General features: G+C 44.5%; 1 protein-coding gene across 7 annotated transcripts in view; it reads right to left on the bottom strand.

The window, feature by feature from the left end:
* The window catches only part of LGALS8 (galectin 8), a 31032-nt gene that overhangs the window by 5332 nt on the left and 8461 nt on the right, over nucleotides 1–17239 (bottom strand). For 4 of the 7 annotated variants that reach the window (XM_058430464.1, XM_032136305.2, XM_058430465.1 and 1 more), the window contains 7 exons: nucleotides 6500–6588; nucleotides 5011–5221; nucleotides 3412–3531; nucleotides 2388–2444; nucleotides 1185–1211; nucleotides 932–1057; nucleotides 321–409 (listed from right to left, as the gene is read on the bottom strand). In XM_058430464.1, the coding sequence (XP_058286447.1) occupies nucleotides 321–409; nucleotides 932–1057; nucleotides 1185–1211; nucleotides 2388–2444; nucleotides 3412–3531; nucleotides 5011–5221; nucleotides 6500–6588 (719 nt within the window). Of the gene's footprint in view, nucleotides 1–320; nucleotides 410–931; nucleotides 1058–1184; nucleotides 1214–2387; nucleotides 2445–3411; nucleotides 3532–5010; nucleotides 5222–6499; nucleotides 6589–17239 lie in introns of all 7 variants that reach the window. The other 3 variants (XM_058430466.1, XM_058430467.1, XM_032136308.2) reach the window with 3 other exon arrangements.

Genomic DNA, 17239 nt, shown 5'->3' with positions numbered 1-17239 from the left:
AAAAAAAAAAAAGGAAAAGATGTTGCCTGATCTTACAGGGCTGCCCTGGAGTTCCACAAGGCAAGAATAGGCCTTGTGGACAAAAATGCCACTCTCTTGTCTGGCCAGAAAAAGCCGAGGTCAGAATACTGGGCTGTAGTCTTGGCTCTGCTGCCAACTGGCTGTTAGCAATCTAACCACCTCCTGCTTGAATCATCTCACTTTGGACATGAAGATTCTGACACTAGCCCTACTTCTAGCTCACAAGACCCGTTCATGGGTGGAAGGCAGTAACAGGCACAGAAGTATCTGCACTGTGACTGGTACCCAAGGATACTGACCTTTTGGCATTTGCATTCACTTCTCCTTTAACGACGACAGTTCGTCCCGGGCCCATGGGGGTGTTCAACCTTGCAGCAAATGGCAGGCTCTGAAAAGAAGCCACAGTCAGGACCAAGAGGCCTGCAGAAAGCCATCTCCAGGGAAAACTCGTGTCCAAAGAACACTACAGAGTGTTTCAGAGCCATGACCTTGTAAATCCCAGGAGGGGAGAGACAGTCTGCCTTGGTCCCAGCTGGGGGTCCCCTGCAGCAGCACCTTCCCTGGCTCGAGGCAAACACTCACTGATTACATTTTAGACGATGAAATGAGTGACAGGGTGGGACCCGATGCCCTCTGTATGAGTGAAACACCCCAGGAAGGCCCCCTGTGCCTGGGGTCTGAGGCAGTACTGTGTTCTGCCTGAAGGGGAAGCAGCCAAGCCGGGAGGTGCTGAGGAAATACACAGGAATGGCTCAGAGGCAGGCCTGGTTGACTCTCGAATCTGTCCAGGGACGGCACACAAATGCAGAGGGGGCTGCTTTGGGCTTCTATTGTGGGTACAGCTTACTCGTAACAGCTCATAACAACTTAATTTTTATATAGAGTTAAGAAAATTTGGGGCTCTTCAAACCTTTGACAAATAGTTCATAGGTGGTATTTTGGTGCAAGTCAAAGTGTGATTGACAGTCGAATCTTTGCTCTTGGTGTAGACAGTTCTGGGTACGATTTTAGAAATGTCTCCTTCTCTATTACTAGGCTGTAGGGAAACAGTTCTACAGTAAGGAATGGAATGAATGAAGCTGCCCTCCACGGTTTAAACTGTTCACTTTCTATGCAACTTTATAAAATATTCCACATGAAATAACCCAGGCAAAAATACTCACAAGCTGGGGCGTGCCAGACTTTGGAACCTATTGGAAAAGAAACAAAACACAAGAATGTTAGAAGGGGAAGAATTCTAGTTTATAAGCTGAAGTCTTGGTTGTGCTGAGCTGAGCCTGGCTGGAGCCTGGGATGTTCCTGCTCCACTCTGGTGTGGCCTCCGGGCAGCTGTGCTTTATGACGGGATGGTGTGGTGTTGTGAAGGGCTACACAGGTTGAGAAGGGAGTCTGATATCCCTGCTCATCTGAGTCCTTTATCCTTCACCATAAATTAATAATTTTTCATAGAACTGTATGTTTTTTTTTTTTTTTTTGTATTTTTAGTAGAGACGGGGTTTCACCGTGGTCTCGATCTCCTGACCTCGTGATCCACCCGCTTCGGCCTCCCAAAGTGCTGGGATTACAAGCGTGAGCCACCGCGCCCGGCCTGAAATTTTTTTAAGAGACAGGGTCTTACTCTGTCATCCACACTGGGATGCAGTGGCTCAATCATGGCTCACCGCAACCTCAACTTCCTGGGCTCAAGTCATCCTCCTACTTCAGCCACCCAAAGCTGGGATCACAGCCATTCGCCACCATGCCCAGATAATTTTTTAATTTTTTATAGAGATGGGGTTCTCCCTATATGGCCCAGGCTGACCTCAAACCCTAGGCTCAGCAATCCTCCCACCTCAGCCAAAGTGCTGGGACTACAGGCCGGAGCCACTACGTTCACCCAGCACTGCATGAACTTCAAACGTGTCTTAGTTGTCCTTTCCAGGGTGCCCCCAGAATGCTGAGATTCTATTCTGTCTGTGAGGTGTGAACGTGCCAGTCGGTAAGACCTCACTTTCTCCATTAATAACGGTGCATTTTTAAATTGCAATTATTCTCCCAGGGGTTGAAGATACACGTGGAAGTTCATTTGCCAGTGCACTGGCTGATGTTCAATATTTAGAAATACCCCAGAACGGTACTATTCAGCAGTTAAGAGTGAGAGAGTCCTTTTTACGTAAGAGCAGTGAGTGGCAGTTACATAAACTGACAGGTGAATCATCAGCAAAAACTTATTGCTTGCCTGGCACTGCAAGTATCTCAATTTTCAAATGATTACTTGCGTTCTAAAAGCATAATTTTCAAAAACCCAGCCTTCTTGCCACTTCATTAACATGGCAGCTAAAACAACATTTTTAAACCAGTGGCTCATTAAAAGATTTAATATTTACATTTTCTCTACTTATCTCTGTCAGTTCCAGACTAGATGCTTGGGTGCTCTGTAAATCCTGAGAAAAGATAATAAAGATTAATTTGTAACATCCAGTAGAAAATATTTTCTATATATAACCTGTTTGACATATAAAAAAATTATAAATGGTACTAAAAATATGCTTGAAAACTATGATCCAAAAATATACTTGACACTGGGGTCCTTTCCGCCCCCCATCAGATTGGCAAACATTACAGAGAATAAGTTGTAATGTTAACAAGAAGGTGGGAGGGTGGCTGTTGAGAGTGCAAATTGTTTTTACCCTTGTGAAGGGCGAGTTAGTAGCTATCAAAATTTTCAGTGCAAACACAGTCACGTGTTGCTTAACGAAGGGGGTATGTTCTGAGAAATGTGTCCTTAGGTGACTTTTGTCATCGTGCAAACATCACAGAACATTACTTAACAACCTTAGATGGTACTGCCGACTACACACCTAGGCTGTAGGGTGTGGCCTATAGCTCCTGGATCTGTACAGCATGCACTGTACCGAATACTGTAGGCAACCACAGCAGGATGGCAAGTATTTGTGCATATAAACTTATCTAAACATACAAAAGGTATGGTAAAAATACAGTATATGACAATCTTATGGGACCACGGTTGTATATGCGGTTCATCATTGACTGAACTGTCCTTATGCAACACATGACTGTGCCCTTTGACTCAGACACTCCCAGCCTGGGAACCTGTCTTACAGAAATACTCCATTTTACACCCATGCAAAGGAAATAGCTGCTACCCAGCTAAAAACAGTGTGTGTTTTATTAAAACCACACTAAGGTTTGAGATCCTACAGACAATGAAGCCCTGGCTGATAAACAGCCTTCTGCTAGTGTGAACAGTTCACTTCCAAAACATTAATACTACAGTCAGGGAGATACGTCCTTTTTGTGTCAATAGAAGTGTTATTTGAAGATTTTTTTTCTACCATCTCATCAGAAACCATCCTCATAAAAGACCCCAAGCTGTGGAAGGCCACTCACCGAGCTGAAGCTGAAACCAATTGAGTGAATATTCACTTTGCCATAAATGCCCAGAGTGTCTATTTTCTCTGGGCCGATCCTGTGGCCATAGAGCAGAGTATGTTTTCCATTCACAGCCACCTAGAGAGATACAGAAGACAGAGCACCGCCCCCCCCACCACCAAAAAAAAAACAGTTAATAAGTTAACTTATTATCCAAATTTAAATGTTTCCTCGTGTCCAGTTTTATACCTGTTCCCACAGGTCTCCACACACATCTGACCAAATTGTAACCGAAAGCACCCAAAACACTAGCAGTGCTTCCGAACTTCTTTTGAGTTCCTGATTTGATTAAGCACCAGGAACTGTCTCTCCCCAGACAAACATGCAGTCATAAATATATGTGCGTGTGCTTGTGTGCGCCTCTGCATACATTTGAGACATCCGGGTTTGAAGGTCATCTGGAAGCCCAGGCACAGGTGCCCTGGAGATTGTGAACCCAGGTTAAAGATCTGCCTGTGAGCTCCCCACAACACTGTCCCTGGAGACCACCCATGTGGCAGACACTCAAAATCTGTTGACTTTGCTAAATAAACTAATATGGACAAGTTACCCAACATACTTGAATTCGGTTTTCTTATTCTGAAGTAGGAACAATCTCTACCTCAACAGACTACAGTAAGATGACGAGAAAGTAGCTTCAGGTCCTCAGCACTCTACGAGGCTCCTCTTCCCTCCCTCTCAAATGCCAGGTACCACGTTAGGTTATAGGCAGAAAACGCAAGCAGCATACAATATAGTCTCTGACTCAAGGAGCTTAAAATCCCATTGTGGAGGCAAAATAGACACATAAAGCCAAAGCACAACTGTTAAAACTGTTAAAAAGAATGATACAGACACGGGCTCAAAAGGCCAGAGAAGGGAGAGGTGAATGGAGTTTGGGAGATTCAGAAGGATTTTCAGGCGGGAGCAGTATCCGGAAGATCAGAAAGGATCTGCGCCAGAGGCATGCGAGTCTTCTCTCCGTTGGTACAAACCTCTACTGTGGGAAAGCTCCACAGGCCGGAGGGCCAGCAGGTGTAAGAGCCTCTGGGACCAAATTCAACTGTACACATACACGCTAGGTATAAGACACGACAGGAAGCCGGAGATGGAACTGACATCAAGGATTTCCAGGATCTCCTCTGGGTCTAAAATCTCATGATCCTACGGAACTGTCTTGTGGCAAGACTTGAATTTGCAAAACCCTTCTGATTTCTACGCTGGGATTGCCCTTGTTAGCTCTTCGGGTGGTGGCGGTTATATTATAACTTACCCTCCCATCATGAACATAATACTGTGTCAATTCGGAACTCAGCCCTGCTAGGAGAAATAGGATCTAATAAAAAGATCTGGTCACAGTGGACCATATTTCTGCATGGCAACAACTGGCTGGAGAGTAGTGGTGCCACATCTCACATTTAGGTGCCTTCCTGGTCCTTTTATGGAGAAAGACTACAAAGCCAAACAAACTATATCTCAGGTGTAGGAAATACAAGGCTGGGCTCACAAATGTGAAAAGCGGCCCTGTGCACTCCTGCTCACTAATGAGGACTCAGCCTGTCCCTCTCCAAAACCCACCTGGAATTTGTCCTTCAGCACCATCATCACAATCTCAAAAGACTTTTCTCTTTTGAAAGGCATGTCATAGGTGATCTCTTCCCGTCCCCATTTTTCATTTATCAAAGTATTGCAAACAATGCAGCCGGCCCTTTTGAAACGAGGATTGAAATGAAAGGCCACATCGGCTCGAGGTTTCACGCTACTGCCATTCTGCAGATCCACCTGGAATCTATATGAGGGAAGACACAGGGGCCCCATGAGTGCTCAGAAAGGAAATCCACCAGTAAAGGCCCAGCAGGCACTACACTCCAGGCCCAGTGACAAGGGACTGACCAATCCCTCCTCGTTCATTCACTATGAGGCCTAAAGAGCTGGCTGCCTAATCTTCTTTTCCATCTTCCTCAGTAACACAGCCCCTGAGTTTGAACTGGGTCTGAATTTGCCCAGAATAAAAACCTACCTTTCCCAGCCTCCCCTGCAGCTAGGCCTACCTGTGCAGCTAAAGCTCTGCTGATAAGATGGAAGTGAAGTGCTCAGGGAAGACTACTGGAAACTGCCTTAAAAGTCAGCAAGCACTTGCCTTTTGTCCATCTCTGTTTCCCTGCAAACACATGCACCCATCCAGCTACCCAAAGCACAGAGGTGAGGGCTGGAAATCTAGCTGCCAAGGATAATGGGAAAGGGGACCTCACCTCACTCTCAAGATAGCAGAGTGGTGAGCTGGAAGGAGTCTACTTCTCTAACGACTTGAAGGAGTTAACTGAAAAGGCCTGGGCTGTCTCCTTGAGACTTAATTTTCACATCTTAAACCACTGCTCTTCAGGTGTTAGGTACACAGAGCTGAGCCCAACACTAATGATACCACAGCTTGTATCCAAAGCAAGTATTCAGTAAAACCATCTGAACTAGATCTGTGATGCTGTGGGAATGTCAGACTACAACTAGACTGTCCCTGTCATCTGACCACAATTCCTTTCTTTAATGACATATCTAATTCTTTTATTTGTCATCCAGGCTGTAGTGCAGTGGCTTGATCACAGTTCACTGCAACCTCAAACTCCTGGGCTCAAGTGATCCTCCTACCTCAGCCCCTGAGTAGCTGGACTACAGGCACACACCACTATGCCCAGTTAATTTAAAAAATTTTTTTTTTTTTTTACAGATGGGGGTCTGACTGTGTTGCCCTGGCTGGTCTCAAACTCCTGGCCTCAAACAATCCTCCCGCCTGGGCCTCCTAAAGTGCTGGAAAAGTATGTATAAGTCACCACATCCAGCTGACAGTTCTAATTTTCTATACTGAAATCAGACTTACAGCAATGAAATAAATCCCAATAACCTTTATTTAGTCATTCACTCCAGTCTCCTCAGCACCTTGGCCAGGGCTGCTGATGAAAGCTAATTGGGCCTCAAAGTATCAAATGGTCTCTCCCACCTTACTCTTTGTTATCATTCCACAATCACGAAAGACAGGTTATTCATGCTCCTTCCTTTAGCACAGTGATTTTACCTGTCCGCGTCACTAGGAACATGCCCACGTATTACAATAAAAGTTCCAGGATCCAGCTGATCAGGAATGGTGCCAACATACGGGATTACCTAAGAAAAAAAATTTTAACAAATGTACGTTTACATAAACAAAATTACTTACTAAGCAATTACAACCCAAACTCATTATTGATAGAGAAAAACTACACTCTTTAAGGCTGCACATAAATCTGCTCAGAATCCAGCATTTTCCAAGTTATCTTTCCTATTCAAACAGCTATAAAAAGGAACCGCATGGCCAGGATATTTGCAATAGCTGCAAACCACTATGAGTTCTTTGGAAAGAGACACAAGGTAAATACCATTCACAGTATTTGTATTTGGCTGAGAGTTTGTGAAGCAAAACTTCTGCTTAATATGATAATTCTAACAGAAAAAAATTGTTGCAATGCCATGTCTACTCATTCCTTTTCCTACTGTTCCACTGCTGATCCCAACAGAAGGTTCAAGGCCACACTAGGCCCAAAGCCAATGCTGACAGAGACAATGACAAGCACTCACTGCCTCTGAAGGAAGCTCCAAGTTAAGCCACGCCCCCACACCTGGGATTCCAGGGCCTGCTCTTCTCTGCTGGACTCCCAGACTGCAACCCAGACTGCACGGTTAGAAACCAGAGAACTGCATGATCATGAGGATGAGTGGGTGCCTGTGGGTCTTCAAGACACGGCATCCACCTGCCTTGGACCAGTCCAGTCTGCAGGCGTGGGCTCTGACAGCTGGCTCCACCCAGTATTCAGGTCTCAACCTGCACCCTCACTGCCCAGAACCCAGCCCTTTTTTTCTGGGACCTGCCACACTGCCAGATCTTGTCATTCCCCTTCCCCAGAGATGTCTACACTGTCCTCCCAGTCCACCGGCTGGGGACCTGTGCTATGTGGCTGCCTCTCCTGCATCACAACCGTCTGCCTCCATCTGGAGCATCTGACCAGGATGTACAGCCCACACACCGTTAAGCCTCACACCAAGCTCACCCAAATTATGATGTGCATAGTACGACCTACCCAAGGTACTTCTGATTGTCAAGAAATAAGAAATAAAATGGGCCACAGAAAAGTGGTTATAAATTGGTGGCTCCTAAACTGAAATCGACTTGAGGCACAGCCTCCTCTGTGGAGCCTTCTTCAAGCTCCCTGGGCTGCTGAGTCAGCCCCTCTCAGAGGGTTCATGATAGCACTTGGGATTCTGTTTGTTTGCGTGTAGCTTTGCCTAGACTGTGAGCTGCATGGGGCAGGACTGGCTCATCACCTTTACCTCCCCAGGACAGAGGTCAAGAGGCGATCGGTAATTGCATGGTGAATGAATGAACTCTCACCTGTCTGGAAAGTGGGCTCTGGCAGGCCTCACACATACAGAGGAGAGGCAACAAAGCAGCTGCTGAACCGCAAGCTGAGCCCACAGCTCTCTGTTGCCTTAGGCAATAAGATGAGAAATTATGGAAGCCAATTATCTATTTGTTGTCATGGAAATTGCTAGGAGCAGGGTGGGAGGCACATGACACCAGAAAACAAAAAATACAACAGACAGTGTAGACTGGGGCTACAGCTGCACATCAGAGTAGCTGATTTTGTGTGTAGAGAATGGGGAAGGACCTACATCCCTACATTGATCCTTTGGGTCACAGCTGGTTCCAAGAATATATAGCAACATGTTTCATAGCATTAATCTCTTAATAAAATGAGAAGTTTTTATAACATCAAATTTCATCTTAAAATTCTTTATGCAGAATATTTAATAACACAAATGTTAGTAATATAAGTGAGAAAGTAATCTAAAGTCATACATAGTATGATCTAAACTAAATAAACATTAAAAAGAAAACCTTGCTAATACACACTGTATCCTGTATCAAAATATCCCCCCATAGATATACCTACTACATACTCAAAAAAATTAAAAATTAAAAAAAGAAAAGGAAAAACACTAAATAAATCCGACAAAAATAACAATAGTTTTCACGGGGGGTGATGGGATTTTAATTTTTTCTTCATATATTTTCATACTTTGCAGATGTCTATAATAAGCATCGATATTTTTATAACCAGAAAAATATTTTTAATTACATGTTTCATTTTAGCGTTGGAAGCTTTTTGAGACAAAACAAACTATTCCCATCACTTTTTTTTTTTTTTTTTTTTTGAGACAGAGTCTCACTCTATCCCCCAGGCTGAAGTGCAGTGGCACGATCTCAGCTCACTGCAACCTCCGCCTCCCAGGTTCAAGCGATTCTCCTGCCTCAACCATCCAAGTAGCTGGGACTACAGGCACATGCCACCATGCCCAGCTATTTTTTTTTTATTTTTAGGGAGAGGGGGTTTTGCCATGTTGGCTGGGCTGGTCTGGAACTCCTGGGCTCAAAGTGATCCTCCCAAAGTGCTGGGGTTGCTTTGGGAGGTAATGAGCTTTGGGATAAGCTACCGCACCCGGCCCCCATCACTTCTAATACCTTGTTCACAACTGTTCATAGGTTGTTCCAGTTTGAGAAACAACTGTGCTAAGAACGGTGGCCACTTGCTGCTTTAGTTTTCTGGGTTCATCATGCCTTCTACTTCAGAAAAGATCCTGCATTACTTCAGTAATTTTTTTTTTTTTTTAACTATGAGACACAGTGCCCTGCTGCCTGCCGACTCATTTAACCCAGGACTATATGGCTTCTGTGAAAATGGAGGACATTCATTGTTTTCTAGGCTACTCGCAGCTACTTTGGTGATTCACAGATCATTATTAATTTACATTTAAAAAATTAAAACACAGATCTGATCACACTGGAGACAATACCACAAGCTTACGCCACAGTCAGGTTTGGTGTTATTTGCCAAAACACCCTTGCTGATTCATATTGCTTTGGCTTTTTGATGATTAAATGCAAGGCTCTCTATTAGGCAGACTGCAGCTAGAAAGAAGCGTAAGAGTCAGACACCCAGGAAACATAGAGTGAAAAGGTGATACTCTATTTGGCTGTTGAAAATTGGTATCCCTTTCCCTATCTGAAAATCCCCTACCTTATGAACATCAGACCTCATCTAGACTGCAACAAGGTCAGAGCAGGTGACAAAACTGCCAATTAGAACTTCCAGCTCAGATACTAAGTAAGAACCAGTGACAAGAAGAAGCCACAATGATGCAGTATTCACACTGGCAAGGGGGCAGCAGCTATATCTGGGGTTGGAGAAAGCTACATCCGGGGTCAGAGGCAGCTATATCCAGGGTCAGAGGGAGCTGCATCCAGGGTCAGAGGGAGCTGCATCCAGGGTCAGAGGGAGCTGCATCCAGCGTCAGAGGGAGCTGCATCCAGGGTCAGAGGGAGCTGCATCCAGCGTCAGAGGGAGCTACATCTGGGGTCAGAGAGAGCAGTGGCATTGGTAGAGTAGCAGAGACACAGTACCATCCGTGTCCAGTGGCGACAACAGATGCCTCTTCATGGGAACGGTCCTACAGCATGCTTGTGTATCTGTGGCTACCTATTCTCCAAGCCTGGTTCTTCATCCTGCTAGAGATTCTGAGAACTCTGCACTATCACTTAGCAAATTCCTTTTCTGTTTAAAGAGTTGGCTTCTGTTGCTTGTACCTACAAACCCCGACCAATTCAACATCTTTAAAGAAAAAAATGAGGGTCGGGTGCAGTGGCTCACACCTGTAATCCCAGCATTTTGGGAGGCGAAGGTGGGCAGATCACTTGAGGTTGGGAGTTGAAGACCAGCCTGACCAACATGGAGAAACCCCATTTCTACTAAAAATACAAAATTAGCCCAGTATGGTGGCACATGACTGTAATCCCAGCTACTCAGGAGGCTGAGGCAGGAGAATCACTTGAACCCAGGAGACGGAGGTTGCAGAGAGCCGAGATCGGGCCATTGCACTCCAGCCTGGGCAATAAGAGCAAAATTCAGTCTCAAAAAAAAAAAAAAGGGGTGGGGGAGCAGTAAAGAAGAGTCAAAGACATGCTTCAGGAAAATGGGATAAGGAATTCTAACTGAGGTAGCCAAAGACAGTTTATGAAGAAGGTATGATTTCAGTTGCCACTTCAGGTAGAAATGGCAGTTTATAAAAGCAGAGAGGCAGGAAAAGACAAGACCCATCTTCTCTCAGCACGTAGTCAGGGAGTGGTTAAAAACAGGTAAGGCCAGGGTCAGATTTTAGAGTGACATACGAAAGAAGTGTTTAGGAACAACAGTTCAGTGGGGGTGAAATAAGCCAGAGGTCAGGAGGTCATCTGGGTGACTGACTGCTGCCATAAGCCTGGCGTGAAGCGATAAGGACACATTCCAGGTCAGTGGCCATGGCCCTGGAAGAGCAGAGAAGTCCAAGAGATGTTTCAAAGGAAACTGTCTACATAAGGCCACTAAATACATGACAAAGCTGGGGGGAAAACAGGTTTTTTTTTTTTTTCCTTGAGATGGAGTTTCACTTTTGTTGCCCAGGCTGGAGTACAATGCCATGATCTCGGCTCACTGCAATCTCCGCCTCCCAGGTTCAAGCGATTCTCCCGCCTCAGCCTCCTGAATAGCTGGGATTACAGGTGACTGCCACCATGCCCAGCTAATTTTTTTGTATTTTTAGTAGAGATGGGGTTTTACCAATTTGGCCAGGCTGGTCTCGAACTCCTGACCTCAGGTGATCCACCCACCTCGGCCTCCCAAAGTACTGGGATTACAGGTGTGAACCACTGCACCTGGCCTGGGAGACAGGTTTCAGGAGGAAGATGATGAGTTTAGTTTGTAACACTTGGTGTGAAGCATTGGCAGAACATCTAAGAGCAAATCTAAGAGCAAATCTGCTAAGAAGACTTGGAGACTCAGAACAACACGCTAGGTGAATGGCCAGAGCACACATTTAAAAGTCAGGGTAAAGATCATTTGTAAAGATGTCAAAGTAGATAAAGAAATTGAAAAGCAGGACAGGTCAGGCAGCAAAGGCTCGGTGGTTTCTAAAATTAGGAGGTATGCAGAGAAGAATTAACATTGGCAGGCCTGACTGCTGTCCTTGAAAGGCCTCCTTACAAGGCAGGCCCCTGGCTGGTGTCTAGGAACTTGGGATTTTAGAAGGGCACCCACCAGCCTAACTGATAACGGGGATTTCCTGCACCTGAACTGTTCATGCAAATAATATGGTTATGCTAAACACCTGCTTTCCTTCTGGGAGACTAGAATTTTTTGATATGTGCAAGGGTGCTTATGTGACCAGCCTCCAGTAAAAACCCTAGGCACTGAGTCTCTGATGAGCTTCCCTGGCAGACAGCATTTCACAAGTGTTGTCACAGCTCATTGCTGGAGGATGGAAGCACATCCTATGTGACTCCAGTGGGAGGAGACCTTGGAACTTGCACTGGGTTTCCCCTGGAATTCACCCTATGTGCCTTTCCCTTTGCAATTTTGCTCTATATCCTTTCACTGCAATAAATCATAGCCACAAGTACAACTCTATGCTGGTGAGTCATCAAAACTGGGTGTGACCTTGGGAACATCAACATGGGGTGAGAAGAGAACGGAGAGAGAAGAATCCATCAGTCCAGGGCAATAATATCAAGGCAGTCAATGGATTTATCAATTTCAGTAAGAGGACAACTGTCAATATCTCTAACATTGAAAAAGCTAAGAAGGATCCAAGCAAATAAAGATAATAAAATGGGGCCAGGCGCGGTGGCTCGTGCCTGTAATCCCAGCACTTTGGGAGGCTGAGATGGTTGGATCACGAGGTCAGGAGGTCGAGACCATCCTGGCTAACACAGTGAAACCCCGTCTCTACTAAAAATACAAAAAAATTACCCAGGCGTGGGTGGCAGGTGCCTGTAGTCCCAGCTACTCCGGAGGCTGAGGCAGGAGAATGGTGTGAACCCGGAAGGCGGGGCTTGCAGTGAGCCAAGATCATGCCACTGCACTCCAGCCTGGGCAACAGAGCAAGACTCTGTCTCAAAAATAAATGAATAAAATAAATAAGAAAATGGATCATACTCTTTGACCTAGTGATTCCACTTTTACAGATTTATCCTACAGAAATACTTAGCACAGGCACACCAAGATGCACACACAAGGATGTACACTATAGCACCGGATATAATCGCAAAAAGACACAGCCCTTAACAAAGGACTGCTTACATAAGTTTTACTACTAATTATGCAGCTGTCAAAATAAATGAGGAAGTTCTAAATAAACTGACATTTCCAAAATAGGTCAAATAGAAAAAGCAGGGTAGAAAACAGTTTACACAGTAAAATGCATGCATGTAAAGAGATAGGATATATAAAAGGTGATATACACAACACACACTTTTGGATATTCATAACTATCTCAGGAAGGATATATTTTTAAAAACCAGTAAAAAGTGATTGCCCTTGGGGAGTAAAACTAAGTACCAGGGTAGAAGGAAAATGCATGTTTCACTGAAACTCTTAAATACTGTTTGAATTTTTAAAAAATGATTTGCACATATTATCTTTAAATTTTTTTAATGAAAATTTTTTTAAAAAAGGGAAAAGCCACTGGTTTGGACATAAATGTAGTTTAAAATTTTGAAGACAGACTATCTTCCAACTCTTGGGTGTTAGGAAACAAGGGAGGAGGCAAAAGTTAAACAGCAGAAGGATGCTGCTGCAGAAAACTGCAGGAGGAAAGCTGGTTTGGGAAGGAAGATGCAAGTTTGGTTTTAAACTCCTACTCTTGAAGGGCTGGCTGAGCATCTGAGAGTTGGAGGTTCACATTAGGTGAAAGGCTGGAACTGGATACATATGGAAAAAAAAATCTACGAGTGATTGGTAAAGACATAAAAGAAAGAGACATTAAAGACAAAATTTCACTAGTAAAACCAAGAAAGAAATTAAGAGAGTGAAAAATCAGAGGGCAGAGCCTTAGCAAGGAAATCCACTCTCAGGAAGGCAGGCAGCGAAAAAAGAAGAAAAACAGCACAAAGGCTGGAAGGGACCTCACAGGTTACAAAAGACTAAGACTTGACTGTGTTGTGTTTTAAGACTAAATTGTAAGGTAAAAAGGGAGGTACTTAGAATACTAAGCAGAAAAGGATAAACATGGAAGCAAGGTTCCTAAGAAAACGGTGTACCAGGCAGGATTCATGTTGACAAGCGGCTTATTAACTTGGAGTAACAACCAATTCTGTTTCATTTCTAAATAATTTCTTAACCAGCTAGCATTTAATCGTATCTTAAGAACTCTATAAACAATAGCAAAATTAAATATATAGGTAGATAATGAACTGCCAAACAAGAAATTTCACTGACAGCATTCCTGGTATGAAGTAAAGATACTGTCTTCCAAATTATTAATTCAAATTGAATAGAAAGAAAAGTAAGTGGCCAGGCGCGGTGGCTCATGCCTATAATCCTAGCACTTTAGAAGGCCGAGGCGGGCGGATTGCCTGAACTCAGGAGTTCGAGACCAGCCTGGCCAAGATGGTGAAACCCCGTCTCTACTAAAATACAAAAGAACAATTAGCTGGGCTTGGCGGTGTGCGCCTGTAGCCCCAGCTACTTGGGAGGCTGAGGCAGGAGAATTGCTAGAACCCAGGAGGCGGAGGTGGCAGTGAGCCGAGATCGCACCACTGCACTCCAGCCTGGGCAATAGAGCAAGCCTCCGTCTCTTAAAAAAAAAACAGAAAAGCTGTTTTTCTCTTTTTTTTTTGAATAATTCTCTGTGGCCCAGGATGTAGTGCTTACAACCTCCACCTCCCCGGTTCAAGTGATTCTCCTGCCTCAACCTCCCATGTAGCTGGAATTACAGGCCCCCGCCACTATGCCTGGCTAATTTTTGTATTTTTAGTAGAGACTGGGTTTCACTATGTTACTCAGGCTGGTCTCGAACTCCTGACCTCAAATGATCCTCCCGCCTCAGCTTCCCAAAGTGCTGGGATTACAGGCATGAGCCACAGCGCCTGGCCTCTGACTTTTTATTTTTATTTTTGAGCATGGTTCTTGCTCTATCACCCAGAATGCAGCATAGTGTCAAACTCACAGCTCACTGCAGCCTCAACCTCCAGAGCACGAGCAATCCTCCCACCTCAGCCTTCCTCGTAGCTGGGACTACAGACGTGCACCACAATCTCCAGCTAATTTTTGTATTTTTATAGAGAGACAAGGTCTCACTGTGTTGCTCAAGCTGGTCTTGAACTCCTGGGCTCAAGTGATCCACTAGCCTTGGCCTCCCACAGTGCTGGAATTACAGGCATGAGCCTCTGGCCCAGCCTTAAAGCCTGACTTTTTTAAGTCTTGGAATTCTATCAGTTGAACTAGTCAAAGAAATATACTAAATAGGGAAAAAAATACATAGGCCAGTTACAATATTTACTTCATCTTTTCCAAGAAAACTTAATGTGGACAGTTGGTCTAACACCAGTGTGGACCAAAATATTAGAAATAGGCCAGGCATGGTGGCTCACGCCTGTAATCCCAACACTTTGGGAGGCCGAGGCGGGAGGAGTGCTTGACCAGACTGAGAAACATGGCAAAACTCTGTCTCTACCAAAAAAAATACAAAAATTAGCTAGGCATGGCGGTGCATGCCAGTAGTCCCAGCTATTTGCGAGGCTGAGCCCAGGAGGTGGAGGTTGCAGTCGGGTAAGACTGCACCACTCCATTCCAGCCTGGGTGACAGAGCGAGCCTCTGTCTTAAAAAATTTGGAAACATTAATGAAATAAAAATTAAAAAGTGGGCCGGGCGCGGTGGCTCACGCTTGTAATCCCAGCACTTTGGGAGGCCGAGGCGGGCGGATCACGAGGTCAGGAGATCGAGACCACGGTGAAACCCCGTCTCTACTAAAAATACAAAAAAATTAGCCGGGCGTGGTGGCGGGCGCCTGTAGTCCCAGCTACTCGGAGAGGCTGAGGCAGGAGAATGGCGTGAACCCGGGAGGCGGAGCTTGCCGTGAGCCGAGATTGCGCCACTGCACTCCAGCCTGGGCGACAGAGCGAGACTCCATCTCAAAAAAAAAAAAAAAAAAAATTAAAAAGTGGTGGTGTGTTTATAATGCCTAATAAAGAATACAACAGACACTCAACAAATATATTTACTCATTGAACCTATCAGTAACAAAACAACCATGATTCAAGAAAACAGGTTTTGTGTGTGGGGGGGGCTTTTTTTTTTTTTTTTTTGGAGCTCGCTCTGTCACCTAGGCTGGAGTGCAGTGGCACCATCTCAGCTCACTGCAACCTCTGCCTCCCAGGTTCAAGTGATTCTCCTGCCTCAGCCTCCCGAGTAGCTGGGATTACAGGAGGCTGCCATCACGCCTGGCTAATTTTTGTATTTTTTAGTAGAGATGGGGTTTCACCATCATGGCCAGGCTGGTCTTGATCTCCTGACCTCGTGATCCACTTGCCTCGGCCTCCCAAAGTGCTGGGATTACAGGCGTAAGCCACCGCGCCCAGCCGAAAACAGTTTTCCTAAGTCTAGCTTATAAAACATATTAATTGATTATCTTTAAATAACTAAGTTGGCCAGGCACGGTGCCTCACGCCTGTAATCCCAGCACTTTTGGAGGTCAAGATGGGCAGATCACCTGAGGTCAGGAGTTTGAGACCAGCCTGGCCAACACTGTGAAACCCCATATCTACTAAAAACACAAAAATTAACCAGGCATGGTAGTACATGCCTGCAGTCCCAGCTACTCAGGAGGCTGAGGCACTAGAATTGCTTGAACCTGGGAGACAGAAATTGTAGTGAGCCGAGATTGCATCATTTCACTCCAGCCTAGGTGACCAGAGGGAAACTATATCTCAAAAAAATTTTTTTAAAAATTAATTGAATAAATAAAATAACTAAGTTATTTATAGCCTTTTTTTTTGGAACATTGAAAAGGCAACTAGCTACAAATGAGAGAAATTCAGTGCAATACGGGCCCTTAATACTATAAATATTTTACAGTAGTGAAATTTAAAGACAGAGCAAAATGTTTTTGCCATTCAGTTCAGTCTACCTCTAACCTTTCCTACTCTTTTGTGAGAACTGATAATAAAACAGAGAAATTTAAAAAGAAAGAGAAAAAACCTATTTGCCAAAAATATCTCCCTTGGAAATGCATTATCCTCAGAACAGCATCCAGGCCATGCCACAGGACTGAAGGCATTTTCTGCTCTAGAGCACAACGACTTCTCCAGATCCCCTTCCTCAAGAAATGAAGTCTACTTATTTTTGTTCCACCTCAGTAGTTGAGAGTACTGACCCCAGAAACTACAGGAATCATCAGTATGCTAGAATCAAGATACGCTGGAATTTTACCTATAAAATTATCTTCTTTTCTGTGTGAAGGGCAGAAATGAACAGTGTAACCTTTATCCATTCTCCCAGCTTGAGCCAAGATGATACTTCAGACACCCCTGGCAGGCAGCCTAGTTTGTTGTTGTTTTTTTAAGATCTTTGCAGGAAATCAGTTTACAACCTTGAGATGTTTTTAACTCTAACATGCGCAAAGTCATCTTAAATGTCTCACAAGCTTCCACTTCAGGAAGTCATCTTTTTTAAACTTACTACCACTGAAAGGCTATTTCTCCTAAAACTGACTTTGCTTGATACAGCAGCGATACCTCATTCTTACACAATGACATTAAAACTTAGGGAAAAAGGAATTACAGCTACAAAGTAAATGACAAAAACTTGAACCCACACACACTAACAAAACTGCTTTAGGGCCTTATTTCAAGGATTCTCACCCTTCCTTTTGCCCAAGAATCTTCTAGGGGGTTTACTAAAAAAGTGGCTA

Source organism: Hylobates moloch, unplaced genomic scaffold, assembly GCF_009828535.3.
Source record: "Hylobates moloch isolate HMO894 unplaced genomic scaffold, HMol_V3 SCAFFOLD_18, whole genome shotgun sequence".
NCBI lineage: Eukaryota > Metazoa > Chordata > Mammalia > Primates > Hylobatidae > Hylobates > Hylobates moloch.
The sequence above is the reverse complement of the archived record's forward strand: the minus strand, read 5'-3'. Positions and strand labels throughout refer to the sequence as shown.